General features: G+C 48.5%; 1 protein-coding gene across 1 annotated transcript in view; it reads right to left on the reverse strand.

Annotated features, from left to right (window-relative positions):
* Positions 1-9,733, reverse strand: part of LDLRAD3 (low density lipoprotein receptor class A domain containing 3) — a gene marked incomplete at both ends in the record, with an annotated part of 100,741 nt that extends 91,008 nt beyond the window's left edge. The window contains one exon of the mRNA XM_084287336.1: positions 9,700-9,733. Coding sequence (XP_084143462.1) covers positions 9,700-9,733 — 34 coding nt within the window. The remainder of the gene's footprint in view (positions 1-9,699) is intronic.
* Positions 9,734-10,793: the final 1,060 nt, after the last annotated feature.

Consider the following 10,793-nt stretch of genomic DNA (forward strand, 5'->3'; position numbering starts at 1 on the left):
TCATCTAGCAGCCATTAGCAAGTAGCGAGCCCTTAACTTCGAAAGCTTGTAAGTTTTCAAAGCTGATTCAAGGAATCGGAGCAGAAATGCCCGCTGTCTTTACTAGGGATAGTCTGTGCAAGACCAGCAGGAACTTCCTACCTTGTATACGAGGTGAGCCTGATGACCAGGTACAGCTGTGCAAGCCAATGCCATCATATACCCCTAAATCTGGGTGGTCTCTGGTCAGGTAACAAAGAGACAGATACCGGTAATAGCTTACCTCAGGAGAGCAAACAGCCAGGAACCTCGATTCTCCACGAATTACCTACTCATATCCTAGCTGTTCAAAGGACAGGCATTTCAAAAGTTCACGTGAAGCTGCAGTGCAAAGAGGAAAGCATACTATAAAATATTTTGTTTCTGTTTTATGAAAATTGGAAGGAGGAAGACAAATTGTGCTCTTATCCTTAATGGACACGCCATTCAAGTATGAAATAAGGTCATTGCAACTGTTCTGGACTCTCTTTTGGAAGATAAAGGTTGCAACTGAAAAATGTTTCAAAAAAAGCCAGAATGTGATGCTGCCAGCAGGCCTTACAGGAAAAAAAGAGCTGAGAACAGCACTCTACCTCAAACTTGCAATTCAGAAGCTAACATCCCTCATGGAAGATTTTTAGGGTTTAACAGGTACTACCAATTTGTGCGTTTATGAACTTTATAAATAGCACCAGGAAGTCTACCAGCAATGTCATTTTCATCTTCTGTCACTCTGTTAGTCACACAGATCTTTGGCCAGAAGCACACTCCCGATTTGTTCTTTGCACCTGGTGATTCTTTCTTCAAGAAGCAAAAAGGAATTGGTTCCTGAAGCTCACACACTGCTTACAGATCAGCAGGGGAGTCCTCAGGCTGACTGAAGAGGGACAAATACTTGTGGTTTGTTTTTGAGCTCAGAGACTGAAAAATTACAGGGCATCCTTTTTCTCCTGCTTTCATACTTGCTGACATCCAAACTGGTACATCCACAAGATTGAAAATGCCAAACAAGTGGGGGTAGATCTGACCTTTTCAGTAGGGGCCAGCAAACAAAAATTTCTTAGAGAACGTAAATTAGAATTCCAACAGGACTTGATTAAATAAAGGGCAGGTTTAACATGCGAGACCTCAGTTACACGGTGAAGCGAGTGCTCTATTCATTTAAAAGTTCAACATGTTTTTGTTTTTGCTTTAATACAATTCTACCTGTTGTTTCAGAGAGGCTTCTATTTTGGTCACAATCCCGCACTTGAAATTCAGCCAGCACTTCATTAAGACACATAACTAACATCAGCCACGTGGATTTTCTTGGGCCCTCTCCACCTTCTTTCCACCTTTCAAAAGGTTGTCTTAAAAGAAAAAAAAAAAGCCTATTTCGAGTTTGAATAGACTGCAATCAACACAAACACACTGCTGTTGCTTCTGTTAGCCAATTTTGAATTATGCCTAATTAGTTTAATGACACAGTCTTTTAAAACTGATTAAGCAGTAAGTACAGTTCTTCCAGACTCCAGGATTTGCCAAGCGCCGTTTGCATCCTGCCAGCCTGAGCGGATCTCGATCTCAGCGTCTGTATTGTGTCTTCCCAGCCACCCAAACGAGCAACACTGTGGGCTCTGCTTCACAATGTGCCAGGTCCCCGATAAGGCACATTTCTTAGCGTTGTCCGGGTCGTGGAGGGCTGTCGGATCCCCAGCCCCGAGAGCAGCACCCTGACAAACCTCAGGGAGCCCCGAACTCCTCCAGTCGACAGCTGCTCTCCTCAAGAAGAAATGCACGTGATGCAGGTTCCAGTTAGACCAAGCATTTGCTGTAGCAGCCTGCACTCCCACCCGGCCCTGGAAACTGCCGATTTTCAGCCCTAGCCACAAGCACAACTTGTGCCACTGACAGGAGACGGGTTAGCAAGCTGGAGGAGTTTGTTTGCCTTTGAAGCTCATTGTCATTGCTGCAACGTGTTTCCTTCCGAGGTTTTAAGTGCCGAGTCTATTAACTTATCTATCCACGAAGAACTGATGTGCTTTGGCACATTCTCTGCATATATTCAATATTCTCTGCATATTGAGCAGCCCGAGGAAGCGGTCTGGCACATTCGGTATCAGCCTCTCCAGCAGTGCTGACATCCACAAAACTCTGAGCCATTGAGACAGGCACACCTTGCGCTGTGTGGCAAGTAAATATTAACTGAACTTCATAACTAATCACCGAGCAATTCGTTAATCTGCTCAGGAGGCACAATGCACCTGTCAAACCGCATCGAGAAGCCAGGGAGAGCGAGGCCCCGCAGCCTGCTCTGAGCAAACACCGCCAGCCACAGCCACGGCAGGAGCTGCACCAAGCCTGTGCCCTCACAGAGCGCTGGGTAAGGGGAAGGACGGATAAAAAGGAGCAGGTTCAGCACCGTAAGCTCATCCTGTGTGTCAAAGGTTCCTCTACCAGTGACACCACATTCTGCTGAATACACAGTGTGAGATCCAAATCGGAAGGCAGATGCAATGGAGCACGGCCTGGTAAAGGCGGTGTCTTGACATGCTGCTCACTACCAACACGAACTGGGCCACAGAGGGGTGCAGAGCACGAGTAGGCAAGGGAAAGACAACTCCCAGCTGCAAGTTAGGCCAACAGAAGCATATTGCCCTCCTACATATACAATCCTAGCATGCAGGTATAGGAACAAGTGTATGTGTCACCTTTCCATTTAAAAGCAAGTACAGAGGAACGAGGAGGAAGCCTGTGCCTACAACTAGCACCAACAGGTACAATTTTGGGTGAAGTCTCGACACACAAAGCAAAGAAGACGATGGGTTACCAAGGTTCATGTAGGAGGGAGGTAAGAAGCAGAGGGAGGCTAAGCCATCAAAACGCAGCTACAGAATGAGAGAAGAGGGATACAGGCAGAGAAAGAAAGGGGAAAAAAGTTGTAATCTGACAAGAAACGGATTCGCAGTCAAAGAAATAGCAGCTAGGCTTAGCTGTAGAGCGCTATTTAAGCTTATAGAAAGACACAGCCCCTGAAATAACTTACTCTTGTTTCAGGAGAACAGCAGCAGAAGAGCAGAAGGCCTTGTTGCAGCCCCCAAACTCAGAAACACCACCGTGGGGGCAACGACCACGCTCCCTGTGACAGCAACCAGCAGGCACCAGCCACAGGGTCAGCATGAGGCACAGTGGGCTGCACACAGAGCCCTCCGGGCAAGCAACAGTGCTACCAGTTGCCAGCTCTTGCTCTGCCTTACAAGAGGAAAACAACGTGCAACTTGCCAATTGTATGGATTTTCATAATTATGTCAGTGTGTTTACATCGTGTTTCATGTTATGCTAAACCTGAAACTCTTCCAATTGAAGAATCTGTACCATAACAGCAACAACGAAAAAAGAAGAGAGAGGGAGAAGAGGAATACCTGAGAAAAACTCATAGTGTTGAGTACAGTACTTACGTTGTCCCCAACTCCTACCAGGTGGACAGAACATGTCAAGGAGAAGAGCTATTTTGCACTTCAGAAGCACGTCTGTAGTTACCTGCAGCACGTAGCTCCTGGCAAAAATTAGGGATCCACAGTGCCAATAGCACGAAGAAAGGCAGGGAACAAAGAGCTGCTTTCCAAAACCAAAAAATACAACAACCTGTGTGAAAGTCACACCGTGGTCAGGAGCACAGCCCGGAGAACAAGGCGCTGCACTAAGAGCTGAGGAGCTCTGCCCAGCACAGCACCCGTCCTCCACTGACAGATTTGGCTGGCAACGGGGCTCTGCCAGGAGCTGTAGGTGTGTGTCATCTTAATTGCTCGTAATTTAGCTAATAGATTTGTGCAATATATATAAAGCGAGAAGAAGGACTTTGTGAAATGAAGGAAACAGGGCAGGAAGGAGAAAGTGATAACTCAGCAGGCAGAATTCACACTTCGATATCTAATGGGACTGCAACCTACTTGCTACAGTAACCTTGCTGTTCTTGATCAAAACCCCATAAAACCAATTTTAAGTAACATTTTCTTGAGTGAACTCTTCATCCCACACACGCAGTTATTTCAAAGTAAACCTCATCTAACCTACCTTGACTGGTCCAATTAGTCTCCAAACGATATTTGTAATAAAAAGAACCCAGAACCAAAGAAAAAACAAATCTCCATTTATTCCCCCCCCCCCATAATAAACCAAATCAAATATAAAAATGTCTAAGAGGATGACAGGGAACATCACAACAGCAGAGACTCACAGCAAGGTGCGGAACATGGGGACTTTTTCTTTAATTTAAGGAAGAAAGAAATCAGGAACTCTGCTAAAGAAAAAAAAATACACCACTAAAAATTGAGTAATTGTATTTTGGGCCCTACAGAAAAAATGGTATTTCAAAAACACAACAGCACACTTTAATCATCTGCAGCCTAAGCACTTCACGATCATTAATAAATGAAGCCTCACAGGCCTCCTGAGAGGTGCAATACCCATTTTAAAATGGGAATGCCCTGGATAAGAGGCATTCAGGAGCTCCCCGATCTGCTGGGGGTTCCCCAGCCCCTAGCCCTAGCTGATGCTGCACACCTGGGCGAAGGCTCACCCTCACAGCAGAAAGGATTTCAGCAGTGCCACTGCCACATCGCTGCACCTCGGTTCCCTGCTCACCCGGAGGTGTATCACTGAGCGACTCACGCCGCTGCTTACTCATGCACAAAGCAGCTCTACTCCGTGTGTTTTAATTGTGCTCAAGTTCACAGCTGGTCCGGCCGTCACAGGAGAAACGCAAAAAAAGAAATGCAAAAGCGAAGGTGGTGACCAGCAGCCCTCCTGCAAATCGCTTCCATGCTTATTTCACTCACCTGGGCCACGCGGGTTACCTACCACATTTCTCCCCAGCCCCTCCACACACTTCTCGCCCTCCCAGGGAGCCTCTCTCTGCTCTCAGACTTTGAAGGGCATGTTTCTGTGAGCCGCAGCTCAATCGGAGATCTAACTCCACAGGTTTCTTTGCAATCAAGATGCAGCTATCTGTGCCAGCAGCTGGGAACAAACATGAACAAAGAGAGCAGTGGCTCTGTTTAGAAACCTCCTCACTACCTCACATGTGCAAATTAAACTACACACAAACGCACACCTAAACCAATTAGCATTACATCATCTTTTTTTTCCCCTGAAAAGGACCCTTCTGACCTGATGGAAAACACTGCATGCAACACAAGGCTTGCTTGAACTGGCTCCTAATCTCACAGGTTTACTGCGCAAGAAGATCCATGAATAAAAAAAAAAAAATAGACTCAACATGATCAAGTTACTGCAGCTTAACAAGTTCTTACTTGTCAAATAAGGATCTGGATACACAACCTCAGTCCACGCCAAAAGCAGTGTAAAACTCTCAGACTGAATCTTCCATTCATCATGTGTAAGTTAAAAGTTTCATTAGAGGAGATGTTAATTTAGTTTAATGTTTTTCTGCAGAACTGTTTGCCTTTTTTTGTTGTTGTTTATAATGACATACAAAGCTCCCCCTCAAAAATTCTTCAGCATTCAGTAAATTTACCATAAACTGATTACACTAATGGCTGACTATAAAATTACCCTCAGCCATGATCTACTTACATTTCAGGCAAAGGGCAGTCTGTCATTCAGTTTTTCATTTTAGAGACACTTCAAAATGCATCTCATCATTAGAACTGGTTTCACTTGAAATATTCCATTCTGCATCTTAGCATATCTTGTTAGGAGATCTTGCCAGAGCAGGAGAGTTTTGCTTTAATATTTAAAAGACAAAAACCAAAAACAACAAAAAAAGAACAACCAGCTACTAAGATATAATTTTTTTTTTCCTTCTTCACCTTCAAAACCTACCTGCTGACAACAAAATTGTTTCCAAGTTCAGGCTCTGAAGACACCAGTTTAAATACTCATCACAGAGTGCCTGCCACCAAAGGTAGGACGTCCACAGCTTGTCTGCAACAGGTAGGGCAACCGAGCAATGACAGCCTCCAAGGCTTCCTACCAGCTCACAAAAGTCATCACGTAAAGCACGGCTATCATCACTAGAGGCCTCACATTACAGATTTTTCAGGCCTGCTACGTTTCTGCCTTTCTGCCTGCACAGAGAGCAAGCACAGGACAGGGTGTCACAGAAGCTATTCTGCTCAGATTTATTGGCTTAAGCAAACAAGCAAAAAAGAGAAACCAAAGTCTGTCCCCAGGTGATAAATTAATTTTGCATCAGTCCTTGCCAGCCCACTGCCCTGAAACAGAGGGATGCCTGAACGTCTGCTCGCTCCACCATTGCTGTCTAACAAACCATCACCTCCCAGACAGTCTTCCACATTTACAGCAAAGGGAAGAGCCATTTTATTCCTCACCTGGTAGACAGTCAACATGCAAATGGCAGTGGGATGCCAGATTCCTGCTGTCACAACCCGCGTCACACTATCACCATGATTTTTTTTCATCCAAAGAGCTTGCTAGCCTCTTGGTGCAACAGGCTCTGCGGACTGATGGTCAGCCTAAACATTTTATTTCCCATTTGCACAAAAGGTGCATTTTTGCAACCTACTTTATAGTTCACAGGCTCCACTTCCTATCCCAATATGTGACTGCAACATCGCAGCCAGACGTTCAGCCTCCCAAGCCCAGGCAGCCGAGGCTACTGCTGAGATCACCTTGTCTCACGCAGGGTGGCTGGAAGCTCCTGGGCCTTGCAACTCCCCATAGCCCAGCAGCAACGGGAAACTTGCAAACCCCTGGTCAAGGCCAGGTTTGTTTCCCTGCCGCTATCAGAGGTCCCTGACATTAACGTGAAACTCACGAAATCATCATCTGCTTACTTGAGTCCTTGCATCAAGAATTGTACTTACAAAAGTGGAGCCTGGCAACTGTTTGCACCCCAAAAGCAAAGGGAGCAGTGACAGACTCTGCAGCACGCAGTGGTTCAGACAGCAACACAAGGAGCAGGGTACCAGTTGTCTAAAAAAGAAGTCTTTAGGCATCAAACGCCCCATAACCAGCGAGTGACCTGAGAGAGCCTGCCTGTGGGTCCCGTCTCCTGCTAGAGATCCCAGGCATCGTCCCCAGAAGGGACGTGGAGCTTGTCACCAAGGTAGCCCCTCCAGCTGCTCTCACCATGCCTGCTGCCGGGTTTACTCCTCCAGCACATACCCAGTGCCTCTTGTGTAACACCTCTCTTCCATTAGTCTGCCAAGCTGCAAGTTTCCTGACTTGCCAAAGCTGCTACAGGAATCCTTGTTCATCTCTCCCATGCCCATGTGCTACACCCCTCTGCAGCTTCCCTGCGTGGTGAAAGAGGAAAATATTGGTTATTGACTCACTAGTCCCAGTCTGAGAGTTTTTAAGAGGGCTGTATCAAGAATATGAAATGAATGTACCGTACACACAGGACACACGTGTGTCTCCAAGTACAGAGTGGTTTTCTTGCTCCATTTATACGGCAGTAGAGCTGTAAAACTCTTCAGCTCCCATGCGGCACATGGAGGTTTTCAGCAAGGCAATTCCACACCAAGGCAGCACTTCTGTACCTCAGCACAAATGAACACCTGCACAGGGAAATCCTAGGTATTTCCTTCGCAGTGTGCAGAAGTTTTAAGCTATTGGGCGTTGCAATGCAGAGTACGGAGGAGGTAACATTACTCTCCAGCAGCTTTCCACTCCTACTTGGTTTTGGGGGTGTCATTTCTTTTCCAAGCTGTTGAAAAGTAGTGGCACATTGTGATGACAGCACACATGGCCCTGCATGTTTACGCTTTGTATGGAACAAGGTCTGGATGCCAACAGCATTAGCTCAAAAGACTGGGGGGAGCAGAACAAAAAAGCCTCCCCCTAAAGCTGAGCAGGTTGAATGCATTTTAAGAAGCATAATATCTATACTATATATTTAGAAAGGTCTTTGCAATGGCCTGTGACATCCCAGAGGCCACACGGAGGCATTCCAGCTGTGTCCTGCAGTCTGACTGCCCGGCCTGCTGAAGGCTGATGTTTGTAAGACTACCTCATACCCACACAGGAACAAGTTTTGTAGCTGTCAGAAGAAACGCTGTCTTCCTTCTCAGCTCACTTTGTAATCACACGTTTTTAAAGCAGTTCATTCAGCTAAGTATGTGTGACTCCTAAGTATGTGGACCTAGCCCACATCCAGGAACCCCCAAGAGGACACGGAGCCACCGTAAAGCACTGGGAACCGGGTCTGAGCATAGCACAAAGACGGCAGAGGGATGGGATCAGAGCCGAGCACTACCTGGGTATATGGGCAAGAGCACAGAGAGATGAAAGAGCCTGGGTGTGCTCGCATGTGAGAGCTTGATAGGACTTGAAACGAGGTGGGGAGTGGAAAAAGAAAGCAAGGCAGGCGAGGAGCTCCTGCACTGGGAGCAGAGGTTGCAGCCGCAGATCAACAATCTCTTTCTAATCAGCCCTCAGTAAAATTAAACCAGCCCTGTGTGAGTTCACACTAGGTATCGTGACAAGATACAACCTTTCCCATGCAGATAAGGTCTTCCAGGAGCAAAAGCAGTATTCAATCCAACTACACTGTTGAGAAAAAAAGATGCAAATAAAGTATTGAACTTTGCCTTGCAAGTCTTCACTGACACGAACCAAGCCACCAGTTACTTGTGCAAGCCAGCAGGAACAATTGTTTAGGCAGACTGGAATCAGCGTTTATTTTCTGTTAACTGAAATTGATCCCCAGGGCTTCAAAGTTTCTGATCCGTACCCAAAACAGACTCAAAAGGAAAGAAATACTTTCAGGAGTTATCAAAACTAAAATCCAAAACAGAGCGCAGGCTGGGCAAAGACCAACTAGCTGTCCCTGTGGGGAGGTTACGGGGGTGCCAAAACATACAGAGGAAGAAACATTTTTAAGAAATCCCCGAAGACCCGATGCTTCGGCCTTCAAAAGCAAAACCGAAGGCGTTCAAGAAGTTTCAGAAAACTCCTTGAATCTGCCCCAAAGTAAGCCAGGGGCTCTGGTTAAACAACTGCAGCCTGACTCTTGTGCAAGAGCATCGGACGGGCTGCGGCGCTGAGTCCCAGATGAGAAACAGGTCTGGGTCTGCATGGCCAGGGCCCTAAGGGGACACGGGCTGGGGTCTGGGGAGCCTCCCCCTGCCCAGACAGGGCGCTGGGGGCACGGAGTCCTGTGTGTTAGGCTGATGGGGAGGCTGCACGCAGGTCCTATCAGCAGGTGGGCACCCGCACGTCCTGCGAGCAGCTGGGCCACGGTTTGGCAGCGTGATGGGGCTCGGTGGGGAAGGAGGCAACACCAGGCAGATAAACAACGCCAGGCTGCTCCTGCAGGCTCCCCAGCACGGCTCTGCTGGGATACCCGTGAGCAGGGCCCCCAGCCTGAGAAGCTCCCCAATTTCAGCAATTTCCCCCCTACACCCACGGGGTGCCAAGTTCTGCTGCAGGAGCCGGCAGGCTCCAAACTTGCTCGCGACAACAAACACCCCTTAAAAAACGAAACCGCGCCGTGTGACCGAGGGCTCACCCCCTGCAAGGGGCGACCCCAGCAGGGGCCGGGCTGCCACCGGGGAGGAGAAGGGAGGAGAAGGGAGGAGAAGGGAAGGGAGGGGAGGGAGGGAATGGGAGGGCAGGGGAGGCCGGCAGCCCCCATCCCGGCCCGCCAGGCGCTGCGGGGAGGCCCCGGCGCCTTCCCTCCCTCCCGCCGAGCCCCCCGCGGCCGCCCTCACTCACCCGCCGAGCCCAGCAGCAGCCACAGCAGCCACATGGCCCCGGCCGCTCCGCCAGCTCCGGGGCTGCGCCGCCGGCCCGGCCCCCACGCAGCCGGCGGCCGGGAGGAGCGGGGCGGGGAGGAGCGGGGCGGGGAGGAGGCGGTGGCGGTGGCGGTGGTGGCAGGGCCCGGGGGCGGCGCCCGCTGCCGCCCCGCCCCGCCGAGGCCGCCCCGAGGCCCCGCTCCGCACCTGAGGGGTTTCTGCTTCGGGACGGGGAGGCAGGGAGCCATCCCAGGCCGCCTGCACCACGGGGGTGCTGCGAGGAGAAAGGGGTGGCTGTAGGGCGCCCTGACTGCGTGTTCTGCGAGAGTAATGCAGGGCACCAGCAGAGAAAGGTGGTCCGAACAAACAAGGAGATACACCCTGAAAAAATATTATTTCCTTCCTTTTATTAGCACCACAGTGAATGATGCCAGGGTAATGAAGAGTTGTGCTTGGCCTGGGGTCTTGGCAAGAGCCATTGGGAGAGAGCCACTTACTGGAGCTTTGTGCATGAGGACTGAAGGCTAGAAAGGGAAATTTTCTTCCGAGCCCAGCTTATCAGAGAGGCTCATGTATATGAGCACAACTGCTGCTAGCCAAAAGTTTTGGTGCTTTCTTCACTGCTCTAAAAGATGCGGGGTTTGTGCTGCTGGCGTTTCGTTTCCAAATGCAGCTTTACCTTCTGCAATGAAATCATCAGCCCTCTACTTCATAAACATCCCAATCTCTCTGAATAAGTCAGGTGTTCCCTCAGCAAACTCTTAAAGTCTGGGTGTCTGATGACAGCAGGATAGGTGTGAGGATATCTGGCTTTGGCACCAAGTTCATTTTCCGATCTACTTTGCTGCAAAGGGTCAGGCATTTAGGCTTAGTATTGCAAGCCTGCCACCAGGATTGTGGGATTCAAACCCCTTTTAGTTACATATTCTTTAGAGATGCCCGCATGAAAGGTATCAATTTAAAGGGTTTCCCACCATAAAATTATGCAGGTATTTATTGAAATATAGCTAATGACTGCCAATTATTAACTGAAGAACTACTCTCTTTAGCTTATAGCAGACTGTGGAGTGTCTT

This window comes from Netta rufina, assembly GCF_964035555.1.
Source record: "Netta rufina genome assembly, chromosome: 5".
NCBI classification, from domain to species: domain Eukaryota; kingdom Metazoa; phylum Chordata; class Aves; order Anseriformes; family Anatidae; genus Netta; species Netta rufina.